Source organism: Ictidomys tridecemlineatus, chromosome 3 (assembly GCF_052094955.1).
Source record: "Ictidomys tridecemlineatus isolate mIctTri1 chromosome 3, mIctTri1.hap1, whole genome shotgun sequence".
Taxonomy (NCBI): domain Eukaryota; kingdom Metazoa; phylum Chordata; class Mammalia; order Rodentia; family Sciuridae; genus Ictidomys; species Ictidomys tridecemlineatus.
This window is the reverse complement of record NC_135479.1, coordinates 83422283-83446625: the sequence shown is the minus strand read 5'-3', so window position 1 is coordinate 83446625 and position 24343 is coordinate 83422283. Positions and strand designations below refer to the sequence as shown.

At 31.8% G+C, this 24343-nt stretch overlaps 1 protein-coding gene across 8 annotated transcripts in view; it reads left to right on the top strand.

Annotated features, from left to right (window-relative positions):
- Stag1 (STAG1 cohesin complex component) overlaps nt 1-24343 on the top strand; it is a 360462-nt gene that overhangs the window by 192578 nt on the left and 143541 nt on the right. For 5 of the 8 annotated variants that reach the window (XM_005327048.4, XM_078043362.1, XM_078043361.1 and 2 more), the window contains 2 exons: nt 4482-4558; nt 18557-18761. The exons of 1 other annotated variant lie outside the window; for it this stretch is intronic. In XM_005327048.4, coding sequence (XP_005327105.1) covers nt 4482-4558; nt 18557-18761 — 282 coding nt within the window. Of the gene's footprint in view, nt 1-4481; nt 4559-18556; nt 18762-21787; nt 21912-24343 lie in introns of those variants that run through there. 2 more of the 8 variants (XM_078043364.1, XM_021727574.3) reach the window with 2 other exon arrangements.

Here is a 24343-nt window from a genome sequence, read left to right as displayed (position 1 = left end):
TCTATTTCTTTCCCAATATTTAGGGAATTGTCTGCTATTATTTTACTGAATAAGTTTTGTGTACCTTTGCATTGTAACTCATCTCCATTGTCTCTTCTGATATGTTTGATCTTTTAATGATGTCCCAAACGTCTTGTATATTTATTTTTTTCCTTTTTATTGCTGTTGGAATGTGATACTTCGTCAACCTTGTCTTCAAGCTTTGGTGATATTTTTTCCACTTGAACTAAGCTGTTGGTGAGGCTATCTACTGAGATTTTTATTTGACTTACTGAGCTTTTCGTTTCCAAGATTTGTTTGGTTCTTTTTCAGAATATCTCTCTTATTGAAGGGCTTTTTCATTTCCTGCATTGTTTTTCTTTATTCATTCAACTATTTATTTTATCATCTTTGAATTAGTTAATTCTTTTTAAAAGTTGATTCTTTGGCTTTTCATCCCCTTTGTTATCTTTGGAATCACTTTCTAGATAGTCAGGAGCTTTTAGAGGAACCATGTTTTATTGTTTTCTTATTTCTTGTATTTCTCTGTTAAAATGTTTGCATTTGTTGGGAAGCATATCTCTTCCATCATGATGTGAGGGTCTTTTAGTAAACAGACTTTTTTTTTGATGATGTGCTGATGAGTATTAGTTTGTATTGGAATGTTGCACTTAGCTCCAAATGGACTTGGTGGTATAATTTCTTTGTGATTTCTCTATGTTTAGTGGATTTTGACACAGTTGTACCTTGATAGAGACTCGGGCTTGATTTTTTTGTAGGTTTCAGGAGAGTAGGATTCGTTTAGTGGTTCATGCAGGTGTGATGTTGACAGTGAAGTATTAGAGATGTACACTCTGATTACTCCCCTAGTCTTGTCCACAGTGTGCAGTCTAAAAGGTTCTATGAGAGTGACTTAAGGGAAGCGAGATCCTTTGAAGGTCCTCTTTCTCTGTAGTTATCATCTAGTTCATTAGATATTCAGATTTTTAAAAAATGTCTGAAGAAGTTTGAAGTTCCTATATAAGAGGTGTGGTATCCAAAAGAGTTATTTATGGGTGCTGTTATTATACTGAATGTCCAGGAGAGGGACTTTAGATTCTTGTAACCCTGCCAGATTATTCTGGCTTAGGATATTTTTCTCATACATTCTTTTGCCATGGTTTGAATGAGACTAAGTTTTCCCTAGAGTAGGTTGTGGTTTCTCTCAACAGGCGTGGTGGTGTAGCTTAGTGGCAAAATACCTGCCAGGTACTTGAGTTGCCAAACATGAATTCTCAGAATAATTTAGAAGAAAACAAATAACAGTAACAACAACATAAAACACAGTAAAAACCAAGTAAAAGAAACAATAGGGAAGTGTAAAAAATAATATAGAATTGATTAAAATGTTAAAAGTTGATAAAGGTAAAATTAATAAAACAATAATAGTGAAGAAGGAGAGACAGGGAGGAAAGAACAAAGAAAAATTTCAAACAAAGGAGAAAAATACATAAATCCAATTAAGGCGTAGAAGAAAACAGCTGTAAACAAAAATGAGAAATAAAATTAATAATAGAAGTTAAAATATATGGGGGAGAGGAAGCTAAAAGTTCCTTCTAGCCTGGTACTTGGGTTGAAGATTCTTTCCACAGCTTATGTGTGTCCCATCTAAAACCTGTTGTTTCCTGTCAGCTCACATTAAACAAATTGAGTGGTATTCAAGCTGTGCTTTGTGTTTCTTACCAGGCAGGGTCAGGGAATGTTGTCTGTGCCAGCATTGTATTCTCTCCACAATATTTTTGTATGTGCAACCAGGTGTATGATGTATGTTGGAGCCTCCACAAACCCTTCTTGCTTTTAGCAGTTTTGTTATAGATTTATATAACAAAACATATAAATCTATGAACATGAATGATGTTCTGCATAACTTATTGGCTTTTGTAACACTGTAGTCAATACAATTTATGTGTATATAAATATGAATGGTTAATCATTTAAAAATCTAATTTTAATTCTTTTAATTGTTTAATTTTTTGAATGTCAGTTTACTTATCCAGGGTGCTATGAAACAGTAACTAACAAAATAGGGGTTGATAAAATAAATACAATAAATGTATTACATATTTATCTGTGAGAACTATTTCAAATTGATAAGATTATTCATAACCCAAAGAAGTTCAACTTTGATTGACTAATGGTAAATTAGGGGTTTTGTTTTGTTTTTTGTTTGTTTGTTTGTTTTAATTTGGGTGATTTTAGGAATGCCTGCCAGAGACAGATTTTATTTGTGATAATTAGAAATTTAATTCAGATTTCCTCTTTAATTTTTAAAAATCCTTGCAAAATTAAGCTTATATTTTAGTGAGTAAACTGTCTTCAAGATTATTTTTATCATTAAAAAGATAAAGTCATAATACAAAGTAAATACAGTCACAATACAAAACTTTCCCATCTTTTTTTTAATATTTATTTTTTTAGTGATAGGTGGACATAATATCTTTTATTTTAATGTGGTGCTGAGGATCAAACCCATGCTAGGCGAGTGCTCTACCACTGAGCTCCAGCCCCAGCTCTCCCATCTTTTTTAAGAGTTGTGTGTTTGGAACAAAATCTTTTAAAATATTTTTTTCTTCTTCCTCTTGGATATAGGGAATTTATTATTTATACTTGATAAATTGATATTGATAAATTCAGCATCCTGTAAATGAAGTACCAAGTATACACCAAGTAACTAAGTAACTAAAATGTGCTTGAATATGATTCTATTTTAAAAGATAAGGCAGATTTCAGTTTTACAGTATCAATTTTCCAATTAGTAAATTAAATTTAATGTGCCAATATAGTTCTTTCATTTGTATGTTTTTTTGTTTTGTTTTGTGGTACTGGGAATTCAACCCTTGGTTAATCTACACCTGAACTACATCTCTAGACCTTTCAAAAATGTATCAATCTCATTTTATTTATTTATTTACTTGCTTATTTATTTATGGATGGTACTAGGGGTTGAACCCAGGGGCAGTATACCATGTAGCTATATCCCTGACCCTTTTTATTTTTAGACTTTTAGTTTAAGACAGGCTCTCTCTAAGTTGCCCAGTCTTACCTTGAACTTGCTGTCCTCCTGTCTCAAACTTCCCATTAACTAGGATTGCAGGCCTGCGCTACTAAGCCCAGCATCGCCCCCCCCCCACCTCTTTTTCTTTTTAATACTTTGAGACAGGGTCTTACTAAGCTTACCAAACTGGCCTTAAACTTGTGATTCTCTTTCCTTAACTTGAGTAGCTGGAACTTTTACTGGCCCATTACTCTAAATGAAGGGCACACTTTTTTGACTTCTAGAAACTATTCAATTGTTATGTGCTCTTTCTTTAAAAAAAATATATAGTACATATTTGGGGCTGGGGTTGTGGCTAAGCAGTAGAGCTCTTGCCTAGCATGTGTGAGGCTCTGGGTTTGATCCTCAGCACCACATAAAAATAAATAAATACAACAAAGGTATTGTGTCCAACTACAACTAAAATAAATAAATAAATATTTAAAAATATACAGTATATTTAAAGACTCTTCCCTCTTTTTATTTTTTCATTTTTTAAAAGCATAAGACAATAGGATTTATTCAAGTGGAGAGAAAAGAGACAGATCACTTGTAAGGTGAGAGGAACCCTATAGGAGTTGCTCCACTCTTTTCTTAAATGTGATTTGAATTGGAGTTGATAAATACTGACAAGAAGTTTGTCAGATTATAATTATTTTTGGATTTATTCTTAGAGTCTTAATTTTGCAATTTTTTAAAACTTGAATAGAAAAAAGTCATGTTTAATTATTCTCTGTATTCCAGATTGATTTTTGAATTACATTTCAGTTTCTTTAAATTATGTTGATTTTTTAATGCAAGTTTTCAGCTAAACTGCATTTGTTTTTCCTTATCAGTACCAGTGGTAAAATTTACATGACCATATTTCAGGTAAAATCAACTAACGAAGAGAGAAGTATTATGAAGGAATAAGATAAAAAAGTAAATTTTTATTTCTTGATAATTATGTAGAATTTAGGAGTTTCTTATGTTCAGAGAAAACAGGTATGGATTATATCAAGGGACATTTTAATTTACTGAAGAACATTCTGATGATAAAGAATATCAGAAATAGCCACAAGAGAAATATGATCTCTATAGTTGGAGTTTTTAAGACAAAGGCAGCTGGCTGTATGTCTAGATGTCACTAGTGTATGTTTAATTAGTCTCTTCTAGTACAAACTTAATGTTTTTTGTCTTTGTCTTCTCCTTCCCCAACACTCTTTCTCTGTACTTATCATTTAGTTCATTAGATATTCAGATTTTTTAAAAATTTCTGAAAATTTTGAAGTTCCTATGTAAGAGGTTCCTTTAGAATATATGGTATAAGAATTTGAGGAGGAAAGAGAAAAACTATAAATTTTTTTAATTTTTCAAACAATGATCAGATTAAATTTTATGTTTAGCATGAGATAGATAAAGAATAACTGTAAAATCTGTTGTTTCACAGGTACTGTGAGAATAGAGATGTTTCGAAATATGCAGAATGCAGAAATCATCAGAAAAATGACTGAAGAATTTGATGAGGTATAGCATTCCAATATTTATGCAGATTGCCTACTTATACTTTTAAATTGTTAACATGTTGATTATTTCAAGTTTTGTTTTGATTTGGTGTTTACTGTAAGAGAAGATATATATTACTTATTTATATTAAATATCAATCCATGCTACTAATTACAAAATTAATAGCTTTGGGGATTTGATTACATAGTGTGGAGGTAGCATTAAATAATGTCTGATGATTGATAAGGATAAGAAAATTAATATTATGAAGTAGAAGTTCATTCTTGACTTTTATTCTTGAAAACTTTCTCAAATTCCCAAATTTATAAATGCATCTCCAACACTTTTCTTCTGTGGAATGCTAGTCCCATTAAATGCTTTAGAGGAAAAAAGGTTCAGAGGTCAAAGAAATCTGAACAGGGTTCCATATTATACCTTTCTTAGTATCAAAGCACATTTTAGTTTTTAAGATTCCTAGTGAAGAAAAGTTCACTTAACTTTATTTGACTCAGAATTTTCCAGTTATTTGAAACAGAATGTTCACTGCCATCCTATGTCTACTTGTGTGTATATGTGAAACTTAAAACTTCTGTTTTGGACATTCTACTTCAGGGTATTCTAATTTTCATTTAGAATACATGTTTTGTTTTTTTTCTTCATAATCCCCTTTCCTATTTTCAGTGAAATATTGTCTCAAACAGTTTTTACATGGATTGTAAATGCTGAAACATTTTCAGTTTTTCTTTTATATTTATGCTTTGGGGCACTGCTAATTGCAGTTTTAATATTCTTCCTTTTGATTTAAATATGATTTCTATTTTCTGGCAGATGTTCCTTTTTCTTGACTTTCAACAGAAAAGATTGCTTTTTTTCCCCCCTCTTGGGAGTAAGCTTAGCCTTTTTTTTGTTGTTGTTGTTATTGTTACTAATTTTCAGTTGAATAAAGTAGTACAAACGCACCATAAAACAAATACACTCAAACGTACATAACATCTTGGATGTCTTTCTCATCAGTTGTTCACCTTCTCTAAAGCAAGCTCAGACCAAAAATATATTTTTTTTAAAGAGAGAGTGAGGGGGATAGAGAGAGAGAGAGAGAGAACTTTAATATTTATTTTTTAGTTATCGGTGGACACAACATCTTTGTATGTGGTGCTGAGGATCGAACCTGGGCCGCACGCATGCCAGGCGAGCGCGCTACCGCTTGAGCCACATCCCCAGCCCCAGACCAAAAATATTTTACATGTGATTCTTTACAGAAACATTCTGCTAGTGTCTTTTCAACTATATTAGTACCATGTTAGGAACTTTACATTATGCTCCATTTATATGTATATCCATAATTCCTTGTTCTCGATTTTGTAATCCCAAAGCCTTTGACATTGTAAAGTTTTTTGGTTTTTTTCCCCCACTTAGGTAAGGTTATTTACAGTTTTGATTTCTGTCAGCCAGTGTGAGTATATGTTTTACTTAATTCTTGACTTGGTACTAGTCAGATTTCTTTCTTAAAAATTCCTGAGATAAACCTACGAAAAGGAAAGTTTTGGAAGTTTCAGTCCATGATCTGCTGACCCTGTTATGTTTGGGGCTGTGGTATGGCAGCAGTGCATGGCAAAAGCATTTATCTCATGTTGGGAGCAAAATAAAGAGGAAGAGGCTCACTTTCCCTTTAGGGGCATGCCTCTAGGGACCTAAGAGCTCTGTCTAGGCCCCACCTCTTAAAAGATTCTACATCCTCCCAAAAATACCAGTCTGGGAAACAAGCCTTTAAAACAAGAACATGTAGGAGACATTGCAAATACCAACTGAAGCAAATATTCCTGGAAATATTTAATTAGAAGGGCATGCCACAGATTCTGTTTGGATTTTGTTGGACTGTAAGGCATTTGAACTTACATGAAGTTAACTTTCTAAAACTAACAAACCTGGATTTTAATATATTACTGTTGGGCTTCTTTTCATCAAAAAAAATAAACTGATTATTTCAAGAGCTTGTATGTGCCAAACAGAAGGTAACAAAATCAAGTTAAGGTGTAATTGGGAAGTTGCTTCATCAGCTGCCAGAATGATTGCACTACACTAGACTTGTATCGAAGGTGATTCAGATCTCAAATTAAAATGTATTGTGTATCTTGGACCTTAAGAATATAAACACTTGATGAAAAGATTATTACAAGTTTTTGAGATAATAGTTCCCAACCTTTGTTGCATATTGGTGTTATCTGGGTATCATTACTTTTGTACTAAGTTTAAATAACTAGAAGAAGATGAGAAATTCATGGAAATAAATGTCATGATATGCCAATACAGTCATACATTCAGAATATATTAAAAGATAGTTAACTGTTACCAAAAGTGATAATCAATACTTAGCAAATAAAATTTTTTAAAAGGATTTATTTCATTTCTCTAAATATTTTTTCCAATATTTGAGATAGTGATCTAATCAAAGATTGCTTTTTTTTTTGAAAAAAATCATTTAAATCTTTTTCCTTTTTGGTTGTACAACTGTTTGGTTACACTAGGAATGTGTTCATTTAGAGCAGAATTATTTATTAGATTATCTTCTAAGGCCATCTATTTTATCTTCAGTAATTTTAGGAAAATATTATTCTTTTTTTTACTCTGTATAGTCCCAAGAACTTGGGTTTAAATACTTGTATATTACTAGATATACCATATTTGATTTTTTTTCCCTTTAAAATACTTTTTTGGTCATTTATTCCCCAGGGGATATGGGAGGTTATTTTTGGTACATCATATTTTATAGTAATGTTTTTTAAAAGATCTGAACTGTTAAATTCGAACTGTTAAATTCAAACAGTGGTTCTCAAAAGAGTAGTCATTATTAAAATATTATTGAAATAAATATATTATAGCAAAGTCAGGTGAAGGTGATCACCTAATCAAATACAGATAGATTTTACAGGAAGTGGTCTAAAAATCTATGTTATTGCCTGAGAAGTACACTAATGTTCCTATTCTTTATTACAAATAGTTTGTTAATAAACTTTTTTAAGCCCTACAAACTTGCACATAGCCAAAGTGCTAAGTAATTATATCAACCTAATTTAGAAATAAATTAATTCCCAGAGCATTCTATGTCTCTTCAGTTTATAGCTAAGTATATTTGGTTCTTCTTGGAATCAGCCGTTGGAAGCTAAGGCAAAATATAATATTTGTTTTCCAGATTATTAGCATTATATTCATATATATAAACTGTTAGGTATATTTTACCAAGATCAGCTAATATAGTTTTTATATATTTAAGTATGCCTTGTACATAAGGAAACATTTGTAACACATTTAATATATTCATTTAGTCCGTTTAATTCTTTTTATAAATTGTAAGATTATGTGGTGATTTTCTATAATGATTACAAGTTACCCTGCAACTTTTTTCTCTTCTCATTGGTTATCATATGTACTTCCCTAAATTTTTTTAATTTAAGTATGGAACTTCCATATTTTTATTTATATGAACAGTTATTTAATCAAAGAGTTAAAATGTTAATAAGTATAAAAGTGGTTAAATAGCACACAACCTCAAAAATGTAAAAGAAATGCTGCAGAGTGTAGAAGAAAGGTCAAATTATTTGAATTCTTAAATACAGTCTCTTAAATTTTTTCATGTATACATTCTATAAAGAAAGCATTTTTCAGCCTTCGAACCATCTAATAGTGAAAATTTGGGATAAAGTTAATTTGACATATAAAGTTTCTCTCCCCTCTTTGCCCTATTGCCTACATTCTTCTCAAAGAGTAGCTAGATTTCTTATGGGAAGTATGCTTAAGTAACTGGTAATTATTTCACATTTTTCCCTTTTAGTTGTGATCTATGTCTAATTTTAAAGTATCTGGTAATTTGAAATAAATAGATGAAAGGATTTATTTTCTTTCCACTCTTGGTAAGTAGAAGACTGAGTGTGTAGTCCTCATGTATTATAATAAGGTATAGTTTGCAGCATATATTGTTATTCACAGAATTAAGTGTATCTATTATTGTATTAATATTATTCACATAAAAGTAATCTTTGAAGGTCAATGAAGACAAAAGGGATATTTTACATACTTTTTAAATTAAATATTTTATTTAAATGCCATAATTAAATGTGTTTCAAAATATTACAGTCATATCAGTGCAACCACATGCCATATTATTCACTTGTTGATTACAAATATTTAAGGTTTAGTTTCTGGATTTTTCTCTGTGTTTAGTACTTTTGTATTTTGTAGGGAGATACAGAGTATAGACTATAAAATCATTGAACTTACATACGTAATTTACAGTAAGTGAATATATTAGTAAGGAGTGCCATTTCTACTGTCTACCGTCTTCAGTATTGAACTCATTACTCTTTCCCTTGGGATACTTGAAATATAATTTGTGTCTACCACAATGATCTGAAACTTAGACCCAGTGAGGGAATACTCAGCAATAATACCTTAACATGTTTAATAGTTATGAAACATGCAAAATCCAGTGAGACACGAAAGGATGATTTATGTAGGCTGTGAGGTCTTTACAAACTAGATTTTGCTTTCTTTCTATTATTATTATTATTATTTTGTAGAATCAGGAATTGGACCCAGGGCCTCACACATGCCTGACAAGCACTCTACCACTGAGCTATATCCCCAACCCTGAATATAGATATTTAAAGATGAATAAAAATTCACCTGAAAAACCTGGAAGGAGTTTAATGAGGAGAGTTTAGAGTGCTTGAGGGGAAACAAAAATGAAGCTGAATCAAATCATTAATAGTCTTGTGTACCACACTCAGGAGATTGGCCTTGATGTTAATAAATTAGCCATACTGTAAACATTGTTTTTCTCCTAAGTATACTAGACAGTGTTGTAGGTAAGTGCTAAAGAGTCAAAGATGGGAAAGCTATGTGATTTGAACATTATAAAAATCTTGTGGCGTTGACTTTTCAATATTCTTAATTAGTATAACTGTGTTTGTATAGGACAAATTAAATCAAACTTCCTCTTATTTTAGAAGTATATAGTTTTACCACAATCAATCGAATTAATCTTTATGGATACTTTTTATTGGTAAATATACAATAAAACTTCAAAACAAAAGTTCAGACAGTGTATTTTATTAGGCCTTTCAAATATTGTTGTGTAAAAATATTTTTTCACTAGAGCTTCCCAAAGGTGAATAGAATATTATTTTGTTTCCTTAACACATGGTTCTTCTGCATTCTAACTTTTTGAGGCAGAATTAAAATGAAAACTGGTTTATGTAAATTTAACAGATGTGGTTTTACATCTTAAACTATGACTATTTTATTGTAATAATTTAGGAAACAGCACTCTAGAATTTGGAATTTCTTCTTGCGATTTCAGGAACATGGTATCCTCAAAGATGTTAATGTGTATAATTCTAAAACGTTTTTAATATGCCCGTTTTTCATAATGAGTCACTTGATATATGCAAAGCAATATATATAACATTTGTGTAGGATATGTGAGTATGCCCTTGACAAATTGAAGAACTCATTTATTGCCAATACTACCAAAATGATCAGTAGACTCCTCTAGTTTATCCCAAAGGTATCAGTATCCCAGTTTTTATTGGTGTTGGCTTCCCCCCCCCCAATAAATCTAAAGATAGATTGTTTCCCACTCTAAATGAAAGGTTTGTCAAGATTCATGAATGAGAGTAAAAGAAAAACATTTGGTAGTATCTCATTTAATTAATTGATAACAGTTTTGGGCAAGACATTTAAAAGGAATGATATTGGCATTGTTGCTTTGATTTTATATATTTATTTCTTTTTTAATTTTTTATTTTAATCTGTTATGTATTACAATTCATGTTACACATATAGAGCACAATTTTTCATATCTCTGGTTCTATACAAAGTATATTCACACCATTCGTGTCTTCATGCATATACTTAGGGTAATGATGTCCATCTCATTCCACCATCTTTTTTACCCCCTTGTTCCCTTCTTTCTCTTTTCTCTCTCTAGGGTTCGTCTAATCTTACCATGCTGCCCCTTCCAACCTCACAATGAATCAGCCTCCTTATATCAGAGAAAACATTTAGCTTTTTTTTTTTTTTTTTTTTTTGCATTGGCTAGCTTCACTTAGCATTATATTCTCACTCCATCCATTTACCTACAAATACCATGATTTTATTCTCTTTTATTGTTGAGTAATATTCCATTGTGTATATATACCACATTTTCATTATCCATTCATCTACTGAAGGGGGGCGTCTAGGTTGGTTCCAGAGTTTAGTTATTGTGAATTGTGCTGCAATAATATTGATGTGGTTGTGTCCCAGTAGTATGCTGTTTTGAAGTCCTTTTGGTATAGACCGAGCAATAGGATAGCTGGCTCTAAAGGTGGTACCATTCCCAGTTTTCCAAGGAATCTCCATACTGCTTTCCATATTGGCTGCACCATTTTGCAGCCCCACCAGCAATGTATGAATGTGCCTTTTCCCCCACATCCTTGCCAACACTTACTATTGTTTGTATTCTTAATAGTTGCCATTCTGACTGGAGTAAGATGAAATCTAAAGTTTAGTTTTGATTTCATTTCTCTAATTGCTAGCGATGTTGAACTTTTTTATATATTTGTTGATTGATTGTATATCACCTTCTGAGAAGTGTCTGTTCAGTTCCTCAGCCCGTTTATTGATTAGAGGATTATTATTATTATTATTATTATTATTGTTGTTGTTGTTGTTTAGCTTTTTGAGTTCTTTATATACTCTAGAGGTTAGTGCTCTATCTGATATGCAAGTGGTAAAAATTTGTTCCCAAGCTGTAGGTTCTCTGTTCACCTCACTGATTGCTGCTTTTGCATTTTTGTTTGAATCCATCCCATTTATTAATTCTTGATTTTAATTCTTGCGCTATAGGAGTCTTATTTAAGGAAGTAGGGGCCTAATCCAATATGATGGAGATTGGGGCCTACTTTTTCTTCATTTAGATGCAGGGTATCTGATTAAATTACTAGTTCCTTGATCCACTTTGAATTGAGTTTTTTTGCATGGTGAGAGAGAGGGGTTTAATTTTATTTTGTTGTGTATGGATTTCCAGTTTTCCTAGCAGCATACCATTTGTTGAAGAGGCTATCTTTTCGCCAGTATATGTTTTTGGCGCCTTTGTCTAATATAAGATAACTGTAATTATGTGGGTTAGTCTGTGTGTCCTCTATTCTGTACTATTGGTCTACCAGTCTATTTTGGTGCCAATACCATGCTGTTTTTGTTATTGTTGCTCTGTAATACAGAAGTTCTGGTATAGTGATGCCACTTGCTTCACTCTTTTTTCTAAGGATTGCTTTAGCTATTCTGGGTCTCTTATTTTTCCAGATGAATTTCATGACTGCTTTTTCTATTTCTATGAGGAATATCATTGAGATTTTAAATATAATGCTTTTGTTAGTATGGTCATTTTAACAATATTAATTCTGCCTATCCAAGAACAAGGGAGATCTTTCCATCTTCTAAGGTCTTCTTTAATTTCTTTCTTTAGTGTACTGTGAGAGGATTTGTCACTGATATACAGAAATGCCTTTGATTTATGAGTGTTGATTTTGTATCCTGTTAATTTGCTGAATTCATTTACTAGTTCCTTAGTCTGCAGCTAAGGAAACAAATCACCAAGGTTGATGATTAAAGAATGAACATGAGTAAAATATTTTTAGATATCCCTATCATCATTTTTAGAATCATATTGAAAATAGTATTCTCATGGAGACTCATTCATTTGATCAATAAATATTTGAATGTCTTTTACATTCAAAGCGTTGAGGATATAACACTTGAATGCACTAGACATAAACCACTGCCCTCGCAAAATTTTCATTTTAGTTAAGAGGAGAAAGCCAAAGGATAAACACCTAGGCAAAATACTGTAGAATGATAGATGGCAATAAATACTGTGCAGAAAAATAAAATCAGTAAGAGATTGGCCCAAAAGGGATGATTACATAGTACATTCAAGAACACCTCTCAAGAGTGTGACACTGAGCAAAAGACTTGAAGAAGATGATGGCTCTCATTAAACTCATATCTGAAGGAAGAGAAAACAAGGGCAAAGACCCTGAAATGGAAGCATACCTAGTGTATTTAAAAGACCATAAAGAAGCTAGTGTGACTAAAACATACTAATTGACATTACTGTATTTAATTGTTATGTCTTTAGGATATTTTGAAACTATAAAACAATTTCTCAACTTTTTTTTTCTTTAGGTGGTATTGACTTTTTTTGGTATATATTTTTCATTGTCGATGGATCATTATTTATGTGGTACTGAGAATTGAACCCAGTGCCTCACATGTGAAGCAAGCAGTCTTCCACTGAGCTACAATCCTAGCCTGACATTAACTTTTTTACAGCATTAAACTAGTTGTCTTGTAAAGCATCCCACATTTTTTGTTTCCCAGATTTTTTTTTTCTTTCTGTATTATTTAACATGTTCCTATGTCCTTTTTGTTCTTTCATTGAACGTCAGGTCTAAGGACCTCCTTAGATTAGATTTTTTTCAAGGAAATTCATTGGTGAAATTTTGTGTGCAATATATACCAGGGTATTGATTAGCAGAGCTAAAATTGAGCCTTGTTTAAGGTGCATTGTATCTCTTTGTAAAATTACATTTTTTTTTTTTGCAATTGCCAAATAATGGTTTGACAACCATTGAAAATTGGCCAAATAATGCTTTCAGAGTTCATTAATAATCTGTTCCTAAAACTTTGGGTTTATTTTAAATCTTGAAATCAGTATGGCCTGAAGTCTGGAAATTGGATATTCTACATAAAATGTTTTGAATTAAAGTGTGACCATCTATTCTTATGGGACAGAGTAATTGGGCATTCCTAAACAAAACTTAGTCCTCCTATTGAAAGAATTCCCCCACGCAAGACACTTCGCTGGGGAGAGTTCCACTTTATTACAAAAGGCTGTGGGCTTATATAGATCTAAGGAGAGATGGCAGGGCTTAGGTAAATGACGGCTCACTCGTTTTTTGGTAAGTTTCTCCAGATGTCAGTTCCGGAGCCCACGAAATTAGTTCTTATTGGGGCTAAGGTTTTCTGTCAGAGAGTTTTGAAATTGACACCAGCGTGAGAGTTCACACCGGCGGGAACTTTTCGCACCAGTGAAAAAAGGGGAAAATAAGAAGAGAAGGTCCTTAGGTGCCATGTTGGCGTTTTTTTTTCCTGGGGTGCGGCTGCCATTATACTTTTTCCCAACACCTATCAGATGTCAGGAACAATGAATTTTTTATTTTCTGTTGTGGAAAATCCACCAGTCAACCAAACCAAAAACATAAAACTTATTTTTGTCTGTCATTTAAACTGGTAATTTTATTTTTGCACTATTTCGGTGTTTATCGCATTCCTTCCATTATCTTCCTCACCATTTCTACTATCTTAAATTTCCTGCTCCATCTCTCATTTTGTTTATGAATGTGTTAGAATGGTAAGTCTCCTTAGCTCTTTTTCTGTTCCTTTGCCTAATGACTGACTATTCTCTACATTGCAATCAGTTATTTCTTTATAAAGCTGGTTACTCGGTCAAAATCATTCATCAGCCACCCACTGCCTCGAGAATGAAGTTTAACTTCCTTAGTTTCCTTTATGAGTCACTATGCTCCTGCCCTTATTTTGTTATTTTAATACTAGAAATTCTATTTTAGTTTATGAAACAATGTAGCTCTATAGTCCCATTAGTATGACTTTGCTAATTGTATTGCTTACAATGCTTGTTCCTCTTGCCCATGCCCATTTCATCTGTAGAGAATTGACAATACTTTCTACGTTCTATTACTTTTAACAACTCCTGTCCTGTGTGCGCATGTATACATATTCTTCATTAAAGTAGAAATTCTTTGAAAGAAAAGATATTTGTTGTACTCATATTTTTTATGTCCAGGACCTATATAGGAGCATGTTTGTTGTTCAATAAATTATTATTTAGATAGTTGGTAGATGATTGGGGAGGTAAGTTGTTTGTGCTCTATAAACAAGTGTTCATAAATCACTGTTTTAAGTAATAGTAGTACAGTAGTCCTTTCTTATTTGGGAGAAAATGTTCTAAGAACTATAGTAGATGCCTGAAATCAATGATGGTACCAAACTTCTATGTATATATGTGCCTCACTTTACAATGGGATTGTATCCTACTGGCTTCATAATGAGCTGAAAATATCATAAATTGAAAAATTTGATATGCTCAACACACCCAAGCCTTTAACTTCATATAGCATAGTAACACAGTACTCTGTAGAGTAACATTTGCTAACTTTTTTAAAAAAATGTTACTAGGGATTGAACTTTACCACTGGGAACTGAACTTTAAAGGAGGGGGGGTACTTTACCACTGAGCTATATCCCTATTCCTTTTCAAATTTTTAAATCTTGAGACAATGTCTCATTAAGGTGCCAAATTTGGCTGTCCTCAAACTTGCAAGCCTCCTGCATCAGCCTCCCAAGTTATTGAGACTGTAGGTGTAGGACATCACGCCCAGCTCAGTTTTTTACCGTTATAATTGAGTGTCCACTGTACAGCTTTGTGAGAGAATATTATACTGTATGTCATAAGTATCGGAAAATATCAGAATTCAAATTCCAAAATTCAGAATGATTGCAAATAAATGCATGTCATTTTCTCATTATCATAAAATCTAAAAGTCATAAAGGGACCATCTGTACTTAAAAGTTTTTTCCAGTACATACATGATAAATTAGGTCTAATTTATAAATTAGGTATAGTAAGAGACTGATAATAATAACAATAAAGTAATTATACAAAAATACCATAATAAAAGTTATGTGAATGTGGTCTGTCTTTCCTCTTCACTGCCATGAGGCAGATCTTGAATACAACATGGATATTCTAGATAAATGGATGACTTATGTGCTGGGTAGTGGGATGGTGTAATATTTCATCACACTACTCACAGCAACAATTTAAAACTTAAGAATTGTTTGTTTCTGTAATTTTTCATTAATATTTTCAGACGGAGGTTTACCAAGGTTGACTAAAACCGTGGAAAGCAAACCCACAGATTTGGGTAGGGGATACTGTATATCTTTGGGTAAATGTGTTGAAATTAGATACTAAAAGCATGTCACTAAAAATAGGACAGCATTATCCATTAGCTGGTTTTAAAAGCAATTCTCTCAGATTTGTTCCTAGAGAATGTTTTATCTTATTAGATATCTATAGTTTGTGACCAAATTTAGTTCTCAAATATCTGTAAGGAGACTATTCTTTGCTATTTTAAATTTTGATAGATCATTGTTGGTTGTTATTTAAAAAATCACATGCTTAAAGATTGAGCAGTCAGTTCTTTCTACCTCTACAAATTACATACGTTCAACCATGCAGTGGACCTCTTAGGACATTATCCTTTTCTGAAGCTCTAAATCTAATTTTGTTGCTGACTCTTTAAACTTGGCACTGTTTTTTTGTTTATTTGTTTGTTCTTTCTTACCCTATCAGGGCTCTTTTGAAACATCTGTTTCATAAGTAGGTTGTCTCTCTAGTTGACAACAGAACTTCATTTACCTCTCTGTTGAAAGAAAAATCACCAGACAAACCTCTGTCCTCCAGATTTCCTTTAGTAGACCACGTGAAGTGCAGTGTATGGACTTTACAATACCAGAACCAGAAAACTAAACTCTAGGATCTAGAACAAATTCTTTATTTTTCTACAGGTCTTATTTCTCTTATTATGCCTATTAGTAATCACCAGTGCATGAATATAAACTTCTTAATGTGCAAAGTATATACCATATATTTTAATGTACAATATATTATATTTTGTGACACAGATTTTCTACCTGTATTTTCTGAACATACTTCAATGAATTGCTTTTTTTCTAGACTTTTTTTGTTAACTCTGTTATTAGTCTTTACATTTATTTATTGAATAATTATTTGTTCAAATATTATAAGGCTTTGCCCAAAGATCTTAAATATTAGTTTTTGGATAAAGCTTTTAAACCTAAAAGCTTTTTTATTATTAGCTTGATTATTATCTCTATTTTAATTTCCTTATTAGTTACCTTAGCTTCCCTGGAAAAAAGATGCTACTTATTTTTCAATGTCCCTTGTCCTTCATTAACTAGATAATTTTTAAAATGTGGCATGCCTAAGAGCTACTATTAAAGAAATTTTTTACCTGAATGTAGGAGATTCTCTTTTCCCAAAATGTTTTTCCTCTTGATAATAATATTTGTACTACTTTCAAAAGCAAAAAGAAACAAAATGCTATACATTTTCACTCTAGACAGTAGTATAACTGGATTTGTTTTGTTATAACAGGTTTCAGATTTCTCTAATGGTGTAGTGCTCTTGCCTTGTTATATCTTGCCTAAGGATATCAGAAGGTTTTTTTCTTTGTGTTCCTGCTCCATCCTTGTAGACCTCTGCCATCTCTATACCCAGTCCCACAGAGGAAATCTCTCATCACACTCTTACCCCTTTATCAGTGGTAGACTGGTATTCCTAGTCCTATCTAAGATTTAACCATACCCTTTGTGCCTACAGCCACTGAGGGACCTATCCAGCTTTCTTCTTTCTTTTTGTAGCAGCCAATCTCCTCCTTATATCTGTAGATCGGACTTGATTGGGAGTTTCCTATTCCTTTCCTAGTGCTAGCAGACCTTTGATATTGGCATAGATTTCAGAACCCAAGACTGTTTTGCTCCTGACTTACAAGAAGTGAGTTTAAATTTACTCTTATCCCAACCACAATGGATCTTTGCTAGTGCTATGCAGATAATTCAGTTTGCTGTTCTTCCCTTCACTAGATTAAGGCTTTCTGATAAAAAGGAAAGTTCAGAAAAGGGAGCTGGGATTCTTACCTTTTTCTTAGACATTGAAGATTATTCCCTCCTGGCTTTTCTCCCTAGATAGAGGTTCTCTGTTTTCTTTCTCTGTGCCCAGGTTTGGTTGTGAATACAAGGTTATAGAAAAAGAATTTTGAGTGAGAGGAAACTTCCCTTGTTATTCTACATTGACAAGCTAGCACACACTTGATATTGGACAGTTAATGAAATTTTAGTTGATTTCTCTTACCTGCTTAAGTAATGGTCATCTTTCTGCCTTGTGAATTTTTCTTTCTGTATGTAAGTGTTTTAGATTATAGAGAGAAACCCCTTAAAAGTTGGGTTCAACTTTCAATTTTTGTACTTTAAGCAGGTGATACAATCTAATGATATCAAGAGCTCATAATAGTTTTTTTCTTAGAAAAGTTAATAAATTCATTCTGTAAAATAGAATTAAGTTTATAGTAAAATTGGAATAAATGATGTAGGTATTTCTGATGTGAAAGATTAGTTTTGGGTTCTTCAATGAAATGCTCATCCTTTTGTAATTCTTAAATATTCTACTTAAAATATTGGAAGATGTTTTGTGATATAAGTATCATTATTACTTTGATCTAAATTCAATGGCAAATAACCTTTGTAAGTCTAAACATTAATGTTTTGGGTTTTCTTGAACAAAGATTCAAATACTACATACTAAAATCTATTATTTTGAATGAAACATTTAGAATAATAAAGGAGATGATGGTTTTAAAGTACTAATTTTGAGCACTTAAATATTTTGTCATGGCAGTATAAAATAATAATAACAACAACAACAACAACAAAGCAATCAGTATATTTAGGAAAATAACATCTTATTTTTGCCCCCAAGTGCTCTGAAAAAGAGATGCCTACTTATGTTGTAGGGGGGAGAAAAACTTTTAGCAGTGTGTAGTGGTGCATGCACACAGGAACCTGTAATCCCAGCAGCTCAGGAGGGTGAGGCAGGAAGATCATGAGTTCAAAGCCAGCCTTAGCAACTTAGTGAGGCCCTAAGCAACTTAGCTCTGTCTCTAAATAAAATATTAAATAATAAAATATAAAATCCAGTGGGGCTTAACCCAGGGGCTTAACCACTGGATTCAATTCCTGGTACCAAAAAAAGGAGGGGTGGGGACCTTTGATCAATATACTATCATGTCATACTTACTATTCTTTTATACTTTTTAGGACAGTGGTGATTATCCCCTTACCATGCCTGGACCACAGTGGAAAAAGTTTCGATCAAATTTTTGTGAATTTATTGGAGTCCTGATTCGACAGTGTCAATATAGCATTATTTATGATGAATATATGATGGATACAGTAATATCCCTTTTGACTGGTTTGTCAGACTCCCAAGTCAGAGCTTTTAGGCATACAAGTACCCTTGCTGGTAAGTAACCAACATGTTCTTTCTTTTCCATTTGGTTTGTTAAGTATATTTTATTTCAGTTAAGCCTTCTTTAGAGCAAATATTAATTTAATGCCAGTGTTCTGGAAAATAACACTTTCTGCCAAATTCATCTCAGTAATTTGTGTTATCTGTTAGGGTAAAGTTTAAGCCTATTTACTTAACTGGCATCTGATAACCTTAAAAATAAAAATGTGTCAGTAAATTTCTTTCTGAATGTGTTTTCCTACATCTTTATTTTACAACCAAAATATTTTAAGAGGTAACTATGCCATATTCTTTGGTAAACCCAATTAATGATAGTGGAAATTCCAAATTGGCACTGTTTTTTTTCCACTTAATTACATTGCTTTATGGCTTATTGTTTTATTGCAAATATTTTAAATAATTCTATCTAGTATAAAACAGATATTCTTTCTGTAACTAATGCTTTGCTAACTTAAACATATCTAGACCTAATGTCTCTAATATCAGTTCATTCAGGTACACTATAGATAATCTGAAAAACTGATGAGTTTTTACCTTTGCTTTCTTCATTTAGAGTTATTATTACCTCTTCAGCCAAGTATATTCATTTTTTTGTTTTCCCACAAGATAATTTTATTAATTGAGTAATTGTCTGTTTTGCCTCTACTACTTTAACTGTGCTTACCTAAAATGACTGTTCCTTTTCATTCATGTATGGAATGTGCATGTGAGAGCACATGTGTATATATAAACATATTTCAATATTCCCAACTTACATCTTTTTGTAGCAGTAACTTTGTGTATCTTCCATCTTAATTTTTACCATGACAAACCAGATTTAGGTTAACTAAATACATTTCATCTTGCATTTAAATTTTAGTATTTCATTTATTTAAAACATTGTTTCTCAAACCTCAGCATGCATAAGAATCATCTAAAGACATGTAGAAACAGATTATTGGGCCTCACCCTCAGGATTTAACAAGTTTCTAAATGATGTTGATCCTGGTGGTTTGGGAACTATATGCTACAAATGCCTGATTAAATATTGTGTTGTTTTCTGGCTTGACCTATTACCCAATTCCAGTATGATAATATTATCTGGAGTTATTTGAGATATTCCATTCATTTTTTCCAATTTTCTTTTTATTTATTTATTTTTGCTCTATACAGCTATGATTAGTGTTCTACAGTTTTATGCCAAACAAATATGAAACAGTTTATTTTCTTTTACCATTGTCTTTTTTCTCATTAAGAGGAGAGGGAGATGTTTTACTTAGTTTTATCTTTATATAAAAGGTAAAATAGAAATATCATTTATTGTTAAATATTTCTCTTCAGAACATAAAGCAAACACAGTTTATTCTGTTTTGAGAATATCCTCTTCTTCATTATTAGGAAGAGAAATGTTTTTTACGTAGTTATATATTTTTTAAAATATAATTAAAATGTTTATTCAGTAAGTTGTGTGATACTACACATTGCTTTCTAATTTCATGGCCTTTAATATCTTCTGCATATGTCTGCTTTTTCTTTTCTTTTATTTTCTATTTTCTTTTTATCTTACTTCTCTCTGTGTACAGTAATGCCCATTTACCTGGTTGTCAGATGCATAAAGACTTCAGTGATTTGAAATATACACAACTTAAACATAAGGTAGAAATTGCTTCTAAAAAGCCAAAGTTGCTGTCATAAAAAAATTAATGCACTTGCCTTCAAAAAGAAGTTATTATCTATTTTCTTAAAGTCAGGAGAGAAAGATAAGCAACAAATTGAAGATTAACCTTAGATACTATTGTGCTGGTAGTGTTTTGAAATGACAATTCACAAAAAAGACAGAAAGGTTAGTTTATAAATCTTATGTTTCAGAACAATGTGGGGCTCTTCTTTAGCAGTAGACTACCTCTCTTGAATCCAGAAAACTTTGTGCCACATAACTCTATTTAAGAACAGAAGTTGGGCACCTTGGTGCATGCCTCTAATCCCAGTGACTTGGCCGGCCTGAAGCAAGAGGATGGAAATTTCAAGGCCAGCCCAGACACTTAAATAAGACCCTGTCTCAAAATAAAAAGGATGAGTATGTAGCTCAGTGATAAAGAACCCTTGGGTTCTAGTTCCTAGTACTGAGGGGTAAAAAAGGGAAAAGAGAAAGAGTACTGTATTATAGAAATATGCAGGATATTTTCACTTTTAAAATATTGACTTGGGACTAGGGATATATATTTCAGTGGTAGAGGACATGGTTAGGCACAATTCCCTGTCTTCAGTTCCAGAACCAAAAATAGCATGTTGTCTTAATTCTTTGAACAACACACTTTAATTCATTTGCATTTGTCCTTCGATGCCATGTAAATGATGTATTTCTGTATTTTAACTGCATTTATTATGATGATTCATTTTAGTTCTTTCTGTTGACTCATTTTCACTATCCCTTTGATTGCTTATATCTGCTAATTTTGTATATTTTCATTATGGCTTTTCCTCTGTTTAAGTTGAGTAGCTTCCTTGTAGTTCTTTGTTGTCTCTTTTCCCATTATTTACTTGTGTCCATGATAGCTCTTAAAATTGCTTTATGAATGCCTTTTTGTTTTCACCCAAACTCTTTTTAATTTCATCATGTAGATTATTTGCATTTGAAATTGTTTTTCAAAATCAAATATTGAAAAGTGGAAGTTATCAACATTGTTTATACTGATTTTTTAAAACTTAGAACCTATTTTTCAGTCATTCTCTAAATTTGTTTCAAAATAGTACTATAATTCCCATATGTCTATATTAATCATCATATCTTCTAAAGCTCAGTTGAATAAAATGTGTGAGACATATCAATCACCTTTCTTTCAACAAAGCACAGAGGGCTTGCTGAGAACTTAATTCTAGGTTGGACAATAATTATCCATATTGTCAAGGATTTTTTGTTCTCATCTTTGCCCTCTTTTTTTTGTGGTATGTATTGAGGCATAGATTAAAAGATAATCATTTTTATTCACTTTGCAGGACAAGTCTTGGGGACTAGATAAAATGGGCAGGAACATTTAATCCTCTGCTTCAAAGACTATGTGCATGGACAGTTACAAGGCAGTTATGGCCAGATATGATTATCGGCTTTGGAATAAAATGCTCCTTGACATTGCTTATATCTTAGCTGAGAAGAGAGACAATCAGGTTAGTTATTTTGTAGGGTACAGATGTGATGAGTTCCATAGCTTCATAAGTTACTAGAGTGATCTTATCAGTAGTACTTTTAATCTGTTTTCCAAATATCCCACTTTCTTATTATGAATTAACTAATGTGTCCCTATTATCAGTGTTTATGCATTACGTTAAACTCTATACTACATTTTTGTTAAAAGTTTTCAACATTCTGTAGTTCTTCAGGTCTGTTTATCCCAGTTTATAAGTATTCTAACTTTTCATTGGAGGTAAACTCTTTTTGGAGTACTTTTATTATTAAATTGAAACAGGCTGATAACAGTTACATTTTATTTCCTACTTTCCTTATTTTTCTTTTCTATTAATTGAAAATTTAAAGTATAGTGTTTTATTTACTTGACCCATTTAATAAAGAAGGCTCACATTGTAGTACAGTTTTTATTAACTCTTAATCCTCAGAACTAAGTACCCTTATAATAGCTCTCAGTTGGACATATTAGAACAGTTTGTGGATTTAACTTATCTAAGAAACATTTTGTTACACTAATTCTGGTGGATTTATAGTCTGAGACTGGGAACATTTTCCCCCAATTTGATGAAGTTTTTATACTTTAGGAGAAAGTCTTTTTTTTTTTTAAACATGATCATGAATAAATAGGACTCTCTTTGATTTAGCACTTTGTTTGGAATTATGAAAATAATGATTTCTTCCAAGAATCTTTTTCAGAATTATAGTTATTTCATTTTTAAGCAATTGCTTTTAAACTGTATGCCAATACTTCAGAACTTGTTCACTTCAAATTTTTGTTAGATGGCAGTTTTCAGAATGAGCAACGTTGGTTTAACTTTATTTTTCATTATTTTCTCACCTATGTAATTTTCTAATGATGTTGCAGATAGTATTAATCTAATACTGGCTGGCTACCTCTCACTTTTAAGGTGAAGATGCTTATTTGAACAAAGGAGAATAAAGAATTAAGTATCTGTATTAATAATGAGGTGATTGATTCTGTTTTAATTTTTTCCAAATTGAGTTTGGGAAAAAGTTTAAAATGTGGTCAAGATCATTATATAAGGGCAGTCTTGATAAATGGTTTCAAGATAAATTTCAAGATAAAACTCTTGAAGGATTAAATATTTCTTTATACTTTATTGTTTAACACTATTATGTTAACTTGTGGTTGATTTTATATTTGCATATGGTTTATTATTTATTAACATTTCTTAGTTAGCATTTCTAAACTTTTTCTGTGAAGAAAGACATTATGTATGTGAAATTGCTTTAATTATTAATAGTAGGGTGAAAATCATTTTGCTTTAGAATATTGACATTTCTTTTCTTTGGTTTTTAGTTGCTGAAACCATATATTAGTGATTGATAGAATGGGTTTTGGAGCCAGACTTTCTGGATTCCCATTCCTCTGTGCCTTTTACTAGTTGGATAATCTTAACCTACCTGGTCTCATTTTCTTCAAATGGAAAGTGGGAAAGATAATGACAGTTACTTCTTTCTAAAAGAGATTAAGAGAGTTTGGAATGGTGTCTAGAATTTAGTAAGCTGCTGCTCTTACTCTATAATGACAGGAGGGCTAATAGTATTTGTCTGTGTTCATACAGAATGTTTGAATACCTACTTATAGTAATAATAGACATGGCTAATGGGGAAATCAGGGAAAAAAACAAGTTAGTGAATTTTGAAAAATTGCTGTTAAGGAATACTAATATGATGCATTTTCATTTTACTTACCTATTGATTCTCAGAACCCATATTCTGTTTATTAAATTCACTAAGTATTTTATAATTCTTAAACAGGCAGATTATTTGTTTTTTATGGTTAGGACTTGAAAAGTTTAGTACAATCTGTCATCACCAAAAAAAGAGACCATAGAGTATAAATAATTTCTCTTTTAATTTTTGTCTTTATATTTAATTTTTCCTACTCATTTTTAAGTGTTTCTTAAAAAGTACAAATTTTCATTGCCTTGTACTTTTATCCCTTCTGTTATTTTACTTTATCATTCATCTTTCTCACCCATGCTACAGGTATAGAACTTTAATTCAAGTTTCTAATATTTGTTAATCATTACCTTGTAGTATTTTTTGGTTAATGTACAGTTGGCCAAAACCGCAAATACCTCCACATCATATAACTATATCTGTAAAAGAAAAGTATGACTTTAAAATTTTAATATCTTTTTTGAGTCTAGAGTAATTTAAAATTTTTTCTTTTTGTTGATTTTTAGATTCCTTTTGTTTGTTTTAACAGTTCTGAAAATCGGCTTTATTTTAGAAACCAGTTTCTTAAAATAAACCTTGTTTTTAAAAATCACTTTACAAACATTTTGTATCTTGTATTTATTAACTTAGTGACTTTGGACAAGCAGCTTAACATCTGTGCTTCATCTGTATAGTATCAATACCAATGATCCTGTCGCAGTACTGG